Source organism: Pleurodeles waltl, chromosome 1_1 (assembly GCF_031143425.1).
Source record: "Pleurodeles waltl isolate 20211129_DDA chromosome 1_1, aPleWal1.hap1.20221129, whole genome shotgun sequence".
NCBI lineage: Eukaryota > Metazoa > Chordata > Amphibia > Caudata > Salamandridae > Pleurodeles > Pleurodeles waltl.
The window spans coordinates 565,606,358-565,623,036 of NC_090436.1; the positions used below are offsets into that span (position 1 = coordinate 565,606,358).

Sequence of the window (16,679 nt, forward strand, 5' to 3'; positions counted from 1 at the left end):
TGTGTGGCCTGAAGGGTGTAAAAGAAATACTCTGACACATATGTTTATGGTTGTTTTAAATTGCAATGCTTTGTGAACACTGCAATTCCTATAGGTCCAACAATTGCATTTGAACATGATTAATGTTCCCATTGGTTTTATTGGAAATATCATGACATGTGGCTGTTTTATTGATGTGGTGACCCCTTGACAAAGCCAGTAGTCCTGCCTTTTATGTCTATTAATGTAGAACCTCCTGTCTCATATGTATATTAATGCGGAACCCTGACAAAGTTAGTAGGCCTACCTTGTAAATATTGATGTGGTGACCCATTGACAGACCCAATAGGCCTGCCTTATATATTCCTGTGGTGACCTCTTGACAAAGTCTGCAGGCCTGCCTTATGAAAAAAGACACCCCCTTATATTGTGATGTTGCATCTGATATATTTAGAGGAGTATTGTATTTATGCGGTTCGGGACCCATTTGGGCTGTAATATGACATGAGGATGTCATCAAAGGTATTTCAATCTACCTGATGTAGGTATTTGTAATTTATTGCATAGTGTTTAGTAGTTTGCGCAATAAAAGCAATTTTCCTTTTTAAAAGAAAATACACTGACAGTACAATAATTTATTGAGTAGTGTTGTTGCGTGCCAGCGAATTGGAAGCCCACAATGCCTTGGACCGCTCTCCCTCGCTATTATGAGACTCAATTGCTACAATTCTATGCTTGGTTCCTAGCAAGTGACAATTGTAGGCTTATTACTCACACAGGACTCACATCGTTTATAACTAATAACACCATTTTTTTACAATAACTTTAGATAAAGGTGCTGTTATATAGTCAAATTATTCAATCTATCTACTATCGATTATTTCAATCCAGAGTAATTATGGTAGAATATTTCAAATGTAAAGTATTGGCAAGCATATTGGTTGGACCCTTTCTATTATAGGGTCCAACTTGTTTAGAGGTTGTATTTTGCCACGACCTGTGTGCAACCTGAGGGAGCAATGATTGCTGGTGATTTAATTCAACCCTTCCATCTCGTGAGATTGGCTAACTTCAAGTTTAAAATGTTTGCAAAGCTAAGCATGCCTTCAATTATTCAGGGTAATGTGTGGGGAGATCAGTAGCAGCTCATAACCAGTTAGCGTTTCTGTATAGCACCACCGGTTGCTATACCCTACTTCACAGTTTAAATGTAAAGAAAGTTTGAAAAGTTTCATGATAATTAGTGAGAACTTGTGAAGCGCTCATGGTAGTAGATAACTGCATTAAATAATATATCGGTAACAAGTTGGTGATAAGTGCACCGTTTTTGTTTCTTGATACAGAAAAAATAATGTGTACGTCCTTTATATCTCATTTCTAAGAAAGAGGCAAATATTGATGTTCCAGACAGAATTAAGATCTCTTTAACATATCCATCCTTTTTTGTGTCTTACAGTCTGATACATACTTCTGCAAGTCTTATCGACTGCCGGTGGATGAAGAAGCCTATGTGGGTGAGTGTTGTTGAACGCAAAGCTAACCACACTGTTTCTGCAGGTGTCAACAGTTTTCTTCTGCCCATTATGGGCTTAATCCGTAACTATCAGACTTTCTGAAATTCATTTATCATGCCTAATGCAGAAACAAACTAGAGAAAGCCACTTAAAGTCAAAATAACAAACTGCATCTGGGGGACCAGTGAGTAAGCGGAGTTCGAGAGATGCATGCAGATGCCTATGGCAACCAGTACCGCGCAGCCCCATTTGTAAGGTATTGGCTTTCTGTCAGAGGTTGGACACTTAATTCCCCTCCAGTGAGCAGCCTGTTTATTTACCTGCTGGTGCAGGTTGTAAATCCCTTGCACTTACAATCAGTACAGAAAGGAAGTCCCAGTCCCTTTTTCCTTTGTGCCCTGAAAGAAATGACAGGAAGATGACAGGACCTACCGCTCACGGCTCCTCATTATTTAATAAGCACAGGTAACTCAGCAGAGGAAGCGCCGTCTGCTCTCTATGTTTCAAGACGGACATAGTTCCAACACCGCTGCTTCAAACATGAAACTCAGTCTAGACCAAGGAAGGGAAGTGTTGTGTGCACACTCTCTTCTGAGAAATGCATCATTCTTTATTTCCTTCCCTACCCCGCCCGCAAGCGTGCGCATCAGGTGTAGATGGTGAAGAGCGACAGCGCATGAGAATGTCCACAGAATGGGCCTGGTGTGCCTCACATGTGACCTGTCATTATGGACTCATTCAGTTAAATAAAAAGGTGTGGGCAGCATTGTGTACAAAACCAGAGACTGAATGATAACATTTTAGCATTGACGATTATGGCTGTTTCATCATCTACCTCTTCTGATTGGATTGCTAGTTTGAAAATCTTCCTAATTAAAAAAGATTTACACGGAATCCGTATTTTTGCAATAACATTTCTTAACTTTGTTGTAATCATTATTCTGTGTTCCTGAACAATAATTTACCATGTTGCTTGTCTTATGTTTGTCCAGTGAACGTTAGGTAACAAATAGGCTTTATCCCCCTGAGAGAAGCGTCAAGAAACCTTCCATTGGCACAACTGAAAAGAAACTTTGTTTTCTAGTCGAGAACTTCACTCAGAGAGGGTTGCAACAGTTCTTTCAGGATATGAGGCAGGTCCTCCAGGAAGCTTCACCACAAGGGTGATGAGATTGCTCTCTTTGCCAGGTGTGCTGGTTTTTGGACATTGGTCCCAGCTGCCGAAAACTTTTCTCTTTTCACTCCTCTAAAGACTGTCTCCGTCGTGGTTCTCTCATTACATCACAGTGTGAGAAAGGGAGTTCGGCAGGTCTTAACAACGCTATTACATTATCACAGCTACATCGATCTTGAATCAAAGCCCTGAATGTTTTATTTTTGCTTCCATGCGAAATTAAATGTAAATGATTAACATTACAGATTTATGTATTTCTCGCCACTGCCTTCCCGTTATCATTCAATAAAGGCATAATGACAGGTTTTCCCGCTGACTGTTGAAAAGCTTCCTTCTGACCCTACGCTGGCTAATCCTTGAATTCTTTCCCGAATGTCCAGTTGGAGCAGCAAAACCCTTCACATAGCCACGAGAGAACCAAAGGCAGTGCTCCATGATGCTTTAGTTATGACGTACACCACACATCTCTTACGCTTCTCCCACCTCATACATCAGTCACATACTATCTCTGAGCTCTCCGATTGTTCCATCTTAGGTGTGGCATGCATATATATAGTCCCGATTGTATGCTTTGCTTTCTGGTACTTGTAGTTTTGGTTTCATATAAAGGTTTTATGTAAAGGATTTAAGTCCCATAATACAAACAAAAAAAAGAGCGACTGATGGATGATGTGGACCATTTTGAGATCTCTCATCTCTTCCTTCACCTGCTGCAATTTTCAGAGCTCTCGAATTGTTGAGAGACTTATCTTATGGTAGTCATTCACCAACAAGACTGATCTGTCTAATTAAGCCTGACAATGGATGTCATGAAAGCTGCGAAACGTGCTGAAACAGACCAGTAAACACACCTGCGCTTCTGTTGAATGGTGCTGTTGTGGAAGTCCTTTTTCTGTGTCAAACATTAATGTCAACATGTAGTAGTCCTATTTCTTTGTCCATGGCCTGTGGTTTGAAAATCCTGTTACCCTACAGCAATTATCTTACTTCATAACTATTCAAGGCGCACTACGTGGATCGCATAAAGTTACTTTCTGGAGGTCCTTGGCTAAGAGGCAACCTTAAGGTGACAGAGCTGAGGTCGTACTCCAAATGAATGTTATGACACAGTTGGAGGAAGGTTGCACAACCACACATTCTGTGGTCCTCAGTTCAGCACGATTTGAGCACGAAGGTCCAGCGCTAAAAGGTTCCTAACAGCGCTTCCAGTGCAACTCAGATTGTTACCGACTAAGGTTATCTAAAATCTTCTTTTCAACAAAGTATCTATGTATGTGATATTTAGGTCGGACGCACCTCTCCGAAAGGCAGCAGAGCGCTGGAGAGGGGGCTGTTTGCATCTAAACCAGATAAAGATAGCCTCGATAGATTTATATTGAAGCTCGTATAAGCAAACTTATATTTTGCAGGATGCTTTGTTAAACCCTTGTCTAAAAGTACAGTAAAAAGACTGTTTAGTGATTTTACATGTTAAAAATTCACCTGTTTGAGAGGGACTATTGGTTTTCATTTCCTGTCACTAAGAGATCGTGTTTGTTGAAACAGCTTCCAAAGTGAGACTATATTTGCTTGCACTTGTAAGATTGGAGAAATAAAAGCATTGTCAAAGTCAATCGATCTGGCTTTCATGTACTGGTGCATGCAAACAAAACAATACACAAACATGCACAAACTGTGCGGTGCCTCTGCGACTTGCATCACGGTATGCTTGAGGTACAAGAGTGGGGAAATTAAAAGGCAGGTTGCAAAGAGATACAGGACAGACCGCCTGTGCCAATGTCTACATATTTGCGTTCAAGCATTAAAGCCAGATTAGTATCGGATTGTCATACAGTGAAATGATTTGCTAACAGATGGTGGAACATACCTTGTTTGAATACAGTTGTGGTGCCATTTAGCTTCTAAGTATCCCATGGGGCCTAGCATCCCAGCCTAATAGACACCCCCTGTCAAAATTCATATTTATATACTTTGTATACACAGAACACAAACACAACATGTAAAGAACCACAGGATAGGTTTCTCACTACGGAGAAAAGGTCACGTTACTCCTCAATATGCATACTGCTATTAGAAAGAACTGAAATTGCAAGAAAACTGGCATTTGAGTATCACAAGTGTAACAAAAAAAAACATTGGAACTTTGTGTATAGGTCGAGTCTGCAAAATGCGCTATTTAATAATTACTAGTGCCCAGGAGAGGAGTGCCACAGAGGGTGTATGTTACACATATATTTATAGAAGTTTCTAGACTAGGATGGCATGGGCATGAGTTTCTTTCTTCTAACAGACAGGTGTGAGGGTTATGTCTTAAGAAACATTGACAAGTAGAACAAGTGGCATTCAAAGTAGCTACAGGGGAAAGAAGTTCTTATATATAAAGCAGTTCTCAAAAACTCATGTTTGAGGTGACAAAATACAGATACGTCCTCGCTGCAAGGCTAGAGCACTCGGTTAATAGAGCATGCAAGATGGCTATGACAATTAATATACTGAATTGGTAACATAATTTGTCATACTTGATTGCAAACAATAATGGAAGGCATTCATAATTGTTGAAATACCTGCAGTTGCACTCACAAGGGACGGTTTCATAAATGTAATCAGCTGCATGGCGATAGGTCGGTTGTGACCATTTTCAAGGCGTCCAACTTGTAATTCATATGATTATATACGTGCAATGCAGTTACCAGGTTTCCCAAAACCATGTTATGCCTAAATCAGAATGAAGGAAACAGTTGGAGATGCACCCTGTGACTTATGAAGTTGGTACCCTTTGGGACGTTTAGTCTTGAGGTAAACTTAGAATCCAGACTTGAGATAAGCCTAGAATCTACATTTAATCTTTTGGCAACTTGATCTAACAAGCATGTGCAATGCAATGGGTCTCGCATTTGTTTTAGTTAGCTACTGATGTTGTAAATTTATAACTGGACTTTTCTTTGCCACATAGATTGGTCAACCCTACCTCATAATTTGATCTTTTCCTGCCACATATTTCACGTGGCCCTGCATATAACTAAAGCACTTCCATTTACATTCTTCCTCTATCTGCAACCAAAAATGAAAATGGTGCAATTGAGCATCCTAATTTAAATCTGCTAATTCCAGTAGAGTGCCACTTTTACCACCGCACCATCATAGTTGCTGGCTGGCTAATACAGTTCCCAAAACAAGACAGCCGTGGAGGAGTAACAAGAGAAATAAACTACAAGGATCACCCAGACATATCAACAGTGTTCAAACAGTCATAGTGTAATACGGATGTTAAGTTGGCCTGAATCATGTTCATAATTGCAATAAGGAGAGAATAATAAAACATATACAATTATCATATAAACCCAATAAAAACCTTTATCGGAAATACATATTTGACATTAGACTGTAATGTTCAGAGCAGCCCCTAGAGGGCACCACAATGAAAACATAACTTGTTAGAAACATGGTCATGTTACCATATATTTTGCCCTTATAGGGCATAACCACATGAAAAGAAAATGACTCAAAGTATTGCAATGTAACCATATATTTAGCCCATAGAGAGCGTATTGCATTGCACATTTTCAGGCCTAAAGCGCCAGTTGCAATGATATTACAAACAAGACCCTTAAAACACAATCTACTCTCAGCTGTTAAACAAAAGTTCCAGCCATGAGAAACGTTAAAAAGACACTGAATGGAGGGAGGGTTTATTATATTGGGGTCTCCACTAACCTAGTGTGGGGACCCAGAGATGATCTAGACAGAAAGAGCAGGTTGTGGATGCCCTGCAAAGCATTATGGGATGACCCAGTGCAGCAAATATTGTAATATGTTGACTGTATGCTCAGAACAACCCCTAGAGGATACCACAATAAAAATATAATTTGAAAGCAACATGGCCATGTAACTATATAATTAGCCCCTGTAGGGCATAACCACATGAAAATAGAATGGTAGAAAGTAATGCAGTACAACCATATATTTAACCCCTGGAGGGCGTAGTGTCTTACACATTTTCAGGCCTAGCAGGCCTACTACAATACCTAGGTCCTTAAAACACAAACTACTCCAAGCTGTAAAACAAAGGTTCCAGCCAGAAGAGAGCATAAGGGACTGAATGGTGGGCGGGGTTATTATTTTGGGTCCTCACCAACCTAGTGTGGGGGCCCAGAGATGACCTAAACAGAAAGAGTGCCTCATGCTGAAAGTTTTGGTGGTGGTCCAATTGTCCTAGGACCACCACAGGCTGTGTTATGGGCAAAAATGTTTTGAAAAAGAGTGCTTGCAAAGCATTATGTGGCGACTTTCCCCATGTGCAGTGAATATTGTAGTATCAGCTCTTCTGCTGTGCCGGGAGAGCCATTGGAGATTTCTGTGTTTTTAGTAAAGCATTTATCAATTATGTGTTTTTGGGAAAGCAACGGAGTGTGAAGGGGAGAGCTAAAAGAAATGACTCTGATTAGGTAACAGTGTGAACAATGTGACCAGCGCTCCAAAACCGCCGATGGAGTTTGCGTCGTTGGCGCTGTTCGTTCTCTGAGCACTGTGAGGGCCAGGGCTGCCATGGACCATGAAGGTGAGATACAAAAAATTAATTGTTCACCCTCGCTGAAATATATCAGCAATCATGCAATTATCCATTTAACAGGGGCAGTCTGCAGGGTGGTAACAAAACCGCCCCAAGGCGGGAAAATGTAAAGTGTTTACCAATGACATGAAGGGATTTTTGAAAGGCAGGCCTACAAATGAGTGAAAGTGATGGGCATCAGGTGGGCGCAGTTAAGAGCCCATAACACTTAAAACAGGTCAAAGCGCTTGCACGCTCGAACTAAAGATGTGCAAAGGCTTAGGAAAGACCACATAACTTGACTAAGCTAGTTTTTAATACCTCAGCATACATGAGTTGCAGTAGATGGATCTTTCTTAGAAATCTATTGTACAAATAACTGACAGATTTCACTTTATTGGATAGTATTCACCAACACAACGGATTTTGTTCTGGTAAGACCTGGTGAAACGTCTGTACATGAGAAGATAAACAATATGATGTATTTGATATGTATATGTACATTAAAATTGATCAGTTACCTTTTCTAGATGATCTTAGTTGGAACACGGAAGGGCAAGAGGCTCGACTGCATATGTGGTAAAAATGTAAAGCTCTTGCATGTAATATTTCGGTGCTCAACACTGAAACACAATCATAAAGTACTGTAAACATCTATTTAAACAAATGTTTACATACCTAGGTAGGAAAACACCAGCTGGATGTACTGCTGTGCAATGTATTGCACTGTAGTTGTTTACATAGCATTTCATACCCATGATGTTGCGCCAAAGTGTATCTGCAGATGGAGTAAGCAGCAAATCTATGGGAGTACTTTGAATGGAAGAGTGTGTCTATTATGCACCTTAAAGGGATAGTTTGTGTTAGGGTTCACAAGGACCAGAGTTGTCTACTTATCTTTTATCCTTACACCTAAGTGTGAAATTGAAGGAAAAAGTAGTGAGGGACAGGATGTATAAGTGTTCGAAACTGGTGAAAGATGATTGAGTAGGAATATGATTGTACTGTGGCCTAGGTGTGAAGTTCTTTTCATGTGTAAGTATGATGGAGAATGCTCAAACTGTGCTGTCAGAGCAGTGTAGCTGAGCGTAGGCAGGTGTTTTGGAAAAGTGTGAGAACACATGCATACTGTTTAACCACTTTGAGTATGAATTGTACAAAGAGCCTAGAGGCAAAACATGCTGCTCGTGGTTGTGCCTGCTTTCACTGATTATGGTGTGAACTCTCTGTGGCCACACAGAGGAACAACCCTTAGGACTGTAAATTATACAACCAACCATCATCTGTGCTTTGGGGGGGGCTACCCAGGATCGGCGAATAACGAGCCCAAACAATTGGGCTTTAGCAAGCTGTCATATATGTGCTCTGAAGGCTTCACCCAGGAGCAACAGAGCAGCAACCTATGGCTATGTCCACTATATGGCCAGAAGTATTATGTTTTAGGGAGGCTTCTACCCATGAGCGGAAGAGAAAACCACTGAAACAGGCATGATACAGCTACCCTTTGTATGTGCTCTTAGGGGTCCAATTAAAAGCAGCAGAGGAGCAGCCCATATGAATGGCGTTGTACAACCAGCTGTAGTGCAAATCATATTAATAACTCAAAACAAGATAGGTTATATGCAGCCACGACCCATCCTTTAGGGCGAAGGGGCCACGCCCCCCTACCTTTTTCCCCTCATGAAGAGTGCCTGTCAGGCTGAGCAAAGGTCAGCCTCACAGACACTCTTCATTTTCAGACCAGGCAGCCAGGAGTGAAACATGTGTGATTTGCGCAGGCTCCTGCCTGCCTGAGCTGAACTTTGCGAGCTTAAGAGGTCACAGCTCCTGTGGGCGTGACCGCCTCAGCTTAGCAAAGGTGCCTCGAGGCCCTTTCCCTCGGTAACAAGGGGAAGCGTTACCCAGCCGGCCTGGGCGCTTCAGGTTTAAGCCCTGAAGTGTCCACTGCGAGTGTCAATCAGTTACAACTCGTCACAGAGTGGGGTGGGTCAGCAGTCTCACTGACCCCATCCCACTCTGTGACAAAGTTGGGACTGCTGCCTTCCCTCACTGGCTGATGTTAGGGAAGGCAGCAGTCCCAACCTTCCCTCATTGGCTGACGTACGGGAAGGCAGCAGTCCCACCCCTCCTGGGACCTCCGAGGCAGAGCTGAAGGTAAGTGTGTGTGTGTTTTTTTAAATGAATGTTTGGTGCGTGTGTGTATGTTTGAATATTTGCTGAGTGTTGTGAATGGATGTGCATGTGCGCTTGTGTGTAAATGAATGAATGAGTGTAAGTGTGCTTCCCACCCACGCCCTCCCTCCTAAAATTACCGGCCGCCAGTGGTTATATGGAAGTTGTAGCTGGGAAATACCAAATTATGTTTTTAAATTGTTAGAAAATGCACTTATATCTCTTCCTCGGTGCATTCAAGCCTCATTAAGATATCATTCTTATGTCAGGTAAATCTCTCGCCAACAGTGTGAGTGGCTGTTCTACAAACGTTTATCACCTTCAGTTCTTTGTCAGTCCTAAAGGTAGTGCTTCTAGCCCACATGTGAGGTGTGTAACTGATGTGATGAAGACTGATGCGGTGAGCCGCTACAAGCAGGCAGTACTCCCGTGATTCACAAACAGCATGTCTTAGTAGAAGGCTTTAGGGAATATGTTTGGTTTCAGGTATTGTAAGAAACTTTAAACATAGGGTTATCTGTCATTTTTACACATGTGAATTAATGGCATTCTATGCATTGTTTTTGACTCAAACGTAGAAGTAGTTAAAAAATGGCTTCTCTCAGCTGCCAATACCTTAGCTCCTCCACCGATTTCAGAAGGCCCATACTCACAGATTCACGTGGCGGTGACAGTACAGGTCAGGGAAGAAGGAAATTTTAATGCAGTTTTGAAGAAATATATTTTTGCGAACAAATTAGCTAAAGCTTTCTTTTCTTAAGATAACATCACATCTGCCACCAACAGGCCACATGAATTTCTTTAAATTATCAAACGGTTTCTAGAAACTCCTTCATGCAGTAGTAGTTTTTCCCCTTCTCAGGAGTTATGTGATAAATCATCAGTGTTTCTCGAGGAGAAAATTTCTAAAATCCATTGTAATTTGTCTATCTCTTCTGCCTTATAGGTTGATGGTTCGTCAAGAGGCATTGGGATTGACCCTAGGCATTGCTCGCTCTTCCAGTTTAATTCCATCTCCTTAGCAGATTCTGAACCTGCTACTTTGGAAATGAAGTCTGGCTTTCCTGTTGACCATTGTTCTGCTGCTCTGTTGGCTTTGGGGATTGAAGTGGTTAATCCAACTCTGAATAGGCTTGTGAACAGCTATGTATCTACAGATACAGTTTCATCATTCTCGAAACAGACCAAACTGGTCTAGCTTCTTCAAAAACCCTCTGCGGACCCTAATGCACTGTTGAAGTCTAGACTTATTTAGCTTCTTCAAGTAATATCTAAAAAGATAGAGAAGCGGATACATAAGCAGCTGTTGGACTGTCTTGAGACTAACAAACTACTGCATTTCAGCTAACCCAGATTTGGTCCTAAGTATAGCATGGAAAAGGCACTACTCAAAGCATCTGAGTACATTAAACTGACCCTATATCAGGGAGAGAGAGCTATGTTAATTTGACTTGTTCTGTCTGCTGTCTTCAATACCGTGCCTCGTGTGATCCGATTACAGTGCCTTGCTAATCTAGTTGTCGGGGGCTTTGCCCTAGACTGGATTAAATCACTCTTGGACAACAGAGGACAATCTGTGTGGTTGGCTCACTTCACAGTGGTGAAGCCCCTTTCTGTTGGGGTGCTGCAGGGCCCCTCACTCAGTCCTATTTTGTTTAATGTCTATTTGGCCCCTTTGGCATCCCTGGTTTAATTATTTGGATTTTTTTGTCAGTGACCTATCCTGACGAAACCCATCTACTTCTCTCCTTTGAGCGGGGGGCTGAAGTTGTATGAGGACATCTTAAGGTCTGCCTACAGACAGTTTTGAAGGACTCCATGATAGTCATCTTATAGGTAACATAGATAAGACTTAGATGTAATTGTTTCTTTCTTTCTATTTTAACTGGTGGACAAGTTCCTTGCCTGAAAGAGCCCCTCATCTCCCCCCCATTTTCAACAGTTGTGAAGAACCCAAGTATGTGGTTCGACAATTGGTTTTCCCTCTAACCACAGGTTTCTGTAGTGGTGTGCACTTTTCCCCTTTGGGTTGCTCCATGCCTTAACAAAAATTCCTTTGACTTTTTCCATTGAATTTTAGAAAAATGGTGGTTCATGCTCATATTGTCTCTAAGTTACACTATGCAACTTGTTGTACCTGGGTCTCCCAGATTTGTAATAAGCAGACTTCAGGTTGTTGAAAATGCTGTTGCATGTCTCATCCTCAAACGTCCACTCCAGACACCTGTGCCCCCTATTTATGTTCATTGTATTGGCTGGAAATGAAGAAGGGAATTCTTTACAAAACCTTAGTTCTGGCCCATAGGGCACTCCTCATAGTCTTTGAGTATCTGTGTACTTTACAAACCTATTCATTTGTTCATGTCTGGAAATCCCACCAGTCTTTTGAAGCTCGAGTGGTGTCACTCTCTCACTCTCTCCTCTCTCCCTCTCTTTCTTTTTTCCTGTCTCCCTTCCTCTCCCTCTCTCTCTCTCCTTCTCCCCCCCCTCCTTCCCTCGCAGCTTCTACATGTCATATTGATGCTAAAGATTCCCTTAAAAATTATGCCTAGTTTTCCACTGTTGTTGCCTCCTTTGAAGGCCAATACAGCTATGAAAGCTCTTAGTTAAGTTTTCAGTCCTTGGTGTTCACAGCTCCTCAAGCAGACTGAGAAATGCAGACCTGTTTTGTGCAATTCAGAATTTATGTACACAAGGAGCTCTGTCACTGACCACGGAACACCACGAGTCTTGAGCTTTTTGACGGGCAATTTTGCATCACTGCCAACATAAGCACTGTCCATATAAGCATGTGAATGTGACTACCTTTTAAATTAGTTATATATAACAAGATTATGCAGTTCCTTCCAGACAAAAGGGGAGGGAGAAAGGAGAAAAGAGAAGGTAAGAGGTTGGACAGACACCAAAGGAGCAGGTCCGATACCTTAGGAAAAGGAGCCCTCAGACACTCAAGTGGGTGTCATACTTCATCATATGGCCTGCTCCTCAGCAGGCAACTCAGCCAGTGATCCAATGCCTAATGGGCACCCACAAGGGGGCTGTTTGTTTGAGATCATTTTCCCAGTGTGAAATATGGGTGTAGGGCCTGTTGAGTAGATTGGTGTGTAAGAGTGAATATGTGTAAAGAAGTGCTTAATAAAATAGTAGTCCTCTAAATGTTTTTTTTTTAAGTGGTTCTACTTGTCTGGTTAGAAACGTAGTGGCTATCACCAGATACAATGATCTATGATAACTTTTAAAAGGCAAAGTTTCTTGCCATTGGTAAGTCAGTAATGATCAGTTGGCTATTCGTCAGGACCAATATTGCTCTAATCTACACAGTGGTTGGAATCTGGGTATATCTAATAGTGTCCAGTCACAAATGACCTAGATGTGGTGCAGTTAATAATACCTTTACATTGTTTCATTGTAAAAAGAGAAGTCAACCCAATTAAAGTAGCAATTCTGCCTCCGTGAGTGGGAGCAAAGAGTACGCTGATTCAGTGTGAAAGTCATAGTGAGGACTCCACCGGGTGACCTACCCCAGCTTTGCTGCCTCAGGATAAAATTCTGGAAAAAAGGACGAAAACAGTACATTCTACCACACATTTTTCATTATAAAGTCAATTGTATTCGTTTTTAAAACATAGCAAATAATGGCCTTACTGTGTACCAGGATACGGCAATCTTTAGTGGGGCTCTTCAATGATTCCCTCACCAACATCCCCTATCAGTACCTCTGATCTGTGAATAGCCCCTCTATCACATGTATTTTATTTGTTTTATAGCACATCTCTTACCAGCATAGGATGTTGGAGCACTTTACATCACACACGCATACAGATATAATGAATCATATGTCTGCAAATAAGTGTATAGAAAATGTTGACAAAGGGAACTATAAGGTGTAGAATTCACCTGTCATTCATACTGGTAGGCATTTTTTAAGAGTGCTTGGTCTGGAGAAGCGTAAACTCAGGATTCAGAACATAACACAGTGGTTAGGGAATAATTTACTGATAACAATGTATTTCTACCCAAGCAAACCCTTTTAAGCAAAATTAGGATAATCAAAGACTCTGAAAAAACATAACTTTCTAACCTGTACCATGCAGTTTGCATGCATCGCTCCCATTGCAGTTCATCGCTCACTGTGCTAGATTATGATTGTAACTTATGAACTGCACAGTAGCAAAAGGAACACTGTGACAAAAGCAGTATCCCACTGAACTATGCACATAAAATACTGTTCAGTGATCTTCGTAGTACACATTCTTTGCTGCAGGCATATTAACCTCTGCGCTACCTTAGATGAAACATAACCTCCAGTAATCAAAACTCGATCTCTCTCCAGCAATTACTTTATCAACCAGAGTTATCTCAGCACTTTTAGTGTTGTCTCAAAACTGTTATATATAAAAGGAACTCTGCAGGGTTTTGTAAAACTGCTACATTGCTACAAAAGTGGGCTCCCGCCCATTCAGCCTCCTGGGGAAATGCCTGATGCTCAGTACAGCCAGTTCATCCTTGATAATAAGCAGAGGGTGGTCTATAAGTCCACTGTAAATTCACAATAGGTCTTTCTCAACTGGACAGCTTGCGCTGCCTGGTAGAGGAGACACACATGCCACCTCACATACATGTGCAGGAATCACTAGGCTCGCAAGCACATTGAGAGCAGTCTTGGAATGAGTATTCTTTAACAGAAAGCCAATTCCAAGAGTGCTGTCCATGCGTGCACCGGAATCTTGGTACATGTGTTCTCATGTCAAGCCAATACCGTGGGTTTTTCAAGCCAAGACTAATTGGGTGAGCCAAGGCCTGTTATCTTTGCAAGGTATATTGATCAGTGATTCTTCCCATTTTGTCATCCAGCAACTGCATAATCATAGTGTGTATCGGTCTAGTGCACATGTACAGTGCAGTTTCGAAGTTTCTGCATGAGTCCACTTAGCAGGCATTAATACAATTTTCTTGTTCAGTGCAATTTTGAACAAAGCCCACACAATTTTGTCTCCAGACGTCAAGTGAGGTCTGGGCATTTTTATTCATAGGTGACCCATACAAATGAGGGAAGCCCCTCAACGTATAGCACTGGTGGTACAAGTGCACTAGTGCTATCAGTATTACTGAAGGGGCATCACAAGTGTCTGTGACGATTTCTGTAATGCAATAGCCCTCCGGGGTACAAAAAGCAGGCACACATGCCCATTGCACACCTGGGGCAGTATGTGTAATACGGGCCCAGATTTTCCAGAATTGTTTGATGCATGGTGGCAGTGGTGACTTAACCCAGTAGGAGAGAAAGCACAATCCCAACACAAAGGAAAATCACTGACGTTTGCATGGAGATAGATGCAGCTACTTTCCATACTCGAGGGGCTGAAAATATATTGGTGCGCAGTCCAAATCCCCTACGGTTCAGTTTGAACACACCCACATTTGGAAAAACTTTTTAGGGATTAATGAAGGAGTCCCACTAACAGTCTTGGAGATCGATGACCATTGCAGATTTCATGAAGTATTCTACTGATAATATTTATCATACATATTTCTTATCAGGTGGAACATGCAGCTTCCATCATTTTTACTTGCATGTGCTTTTACACATGCAATTGAATTTTTATCCAAAGAGATGCTATATTTTTGTCTGAGGAAACCTGTTCATTGCACCTCCATTAAATACCTTTGGGCTTTCTTCAAGATATTGGCCACACTTCTGTCTTTGACGGGAACAAATTTGTGTGATTTTGCATGCAGAGTAATTCTCTACAAGTGGTATCTGAGTACCCTCAAACCTTCCTTTGGATACTTGCCACCAGAAAGTCCCCCCATCTTGCCCATAGCCATAAACTAGCAAATGTGTTCATTGTGCCCTACTGACAGAATTTCTTTCAAACGCAAAACCCCAGTTATTCTGGTTTTGTGGATCGGGGTTTTGCGATTTTTCACCCACAAAATTGGCTTCTGGCAGATGACTACCCATTTAGGGAGGATATTTGCTGGGAAGGTGGCTGTAGGCTCTCCCTAGTTGCGCCCTGATGTTGAAGGTAATACTTTTGATACACTTGCGGGGAGTCAGTTATTGTTTTTTTTACTGTGATATTGTATGACACTTCATGTAAAGATAAAACACCCGCGTAGGTTATAGCTCACAGATCTGGGCAGTTTTTCCACCAACAAAAATGTTGTGAGGTCGACAAATTTCAAGGTACCTGGGCACAATCACTTGGGGTTTTTCAGTTCCAGTATTTGGGTTTCTGTTTTCTTTATAATGATCAGGAGCACGCTAAGTGCTCTGGAGTTGTTGTCATCCGCCCTGAAAGGAGTACATTTTATCTGCTGCCTGAAATTAAACTTCATGGTCCCTGTAATTGCTTCTAAAAGGAGCCTGCGACTCCAAGGTGAACTTGCAACAATTGAATAATTATTTGCAATATACAAAGGTGCATTACTGTAACTGAATTAACTTCGTTGGCACAGCAGTGATTTGTAGTCGGCGTGCAGTGTTTAAAAATAAGCATTGCCAGCACAACGTCGAAAGCATTTTTTTGTTCTGTACAGTATTTTTAACAAGTTCAGTACGCCTCCGAATTTCGGTAACTTCGCCCCAAAACACCTGCTTGGTGTCAGCCACGTTCAACACATATAAAAATGATATTTGATAAGTACGTTAAAAATGCTGCCGAATGCTAAGATTTGTGAATTCCAAGGCTGTCTAGTTTTGATTCCAGTGCATGTCTATTTCTTCAACCACCCTTCATTTATTCTCTTTTTATCTCGCTCTATCAGGGTCGTTTTCTTCCATTTTTCACAGGTATCTTGCTTTTCTATTAATACTCCCTTCTCCGTTTTTCTTCTTTGCTCTCTCTTGCTTTTGCTCTGAGTCAAAGTTAGATGATGACAAATAAGGCCGGTCCTTAAAAAAAATTGCCAGTGGCCACCACCTACAACCACGGTCACAAATCAATCACTAGGTCAAAGTTACTGATGACGTCCCAAAAATGAGTCCAAGCAAGACCGCACTACACTGCTTTGCAGGCAATTCACTCTTCATAGCTAGAAACTAAAGACCTCTGCCAGAAGAGAGGCAAGACTTGAATTAGTAGACAGAACTGAGTTAGAACTGAGGTAGAGGGTAAATAAATCAGCAATAAATGGGGGCCAGAAGCAACACCAAAAAGACACGAAGGAGATTTCTGAAAAATGACCCTAAATAAAGAGGCAACACGAAAGAACCTGGCATGGAGTAGAGGGACTTTGCAAGCTGATACTGAAAAGGATGCCCATGAATTCAGGCCCCAGCCTATAG

The 16,679-nt window shown here is 41.6% G+C and overlaps 1 protein-coding gene across 15 annotated transcripts in view; it reads left to right on the forward strand.

Annotated features, from left to right (window-relative positions):
• PAM (peptidylglycine alpha-amidating monooxygenase) overlaps positions 1-16,679 on the forward strand; it is a 1,007,326-nt gene that overhangs the window by 461,313 nt on the left and 529,334 nt on the right. For all 15 annotated transcript variants that reach the window (XM_069226162.1, XM_069226060.1, XM_069226139.1 and 12 more), the window contains one exon: positions 1,436-1,493. In XM_069226162.1, coding sequence (XP_069082263.1) covers positions 1,436-1,493 — 58 coding nt within the window. The remainder of the gene's footprint in view (positions 1-1,435; positions 1,494-16,679) is intronic.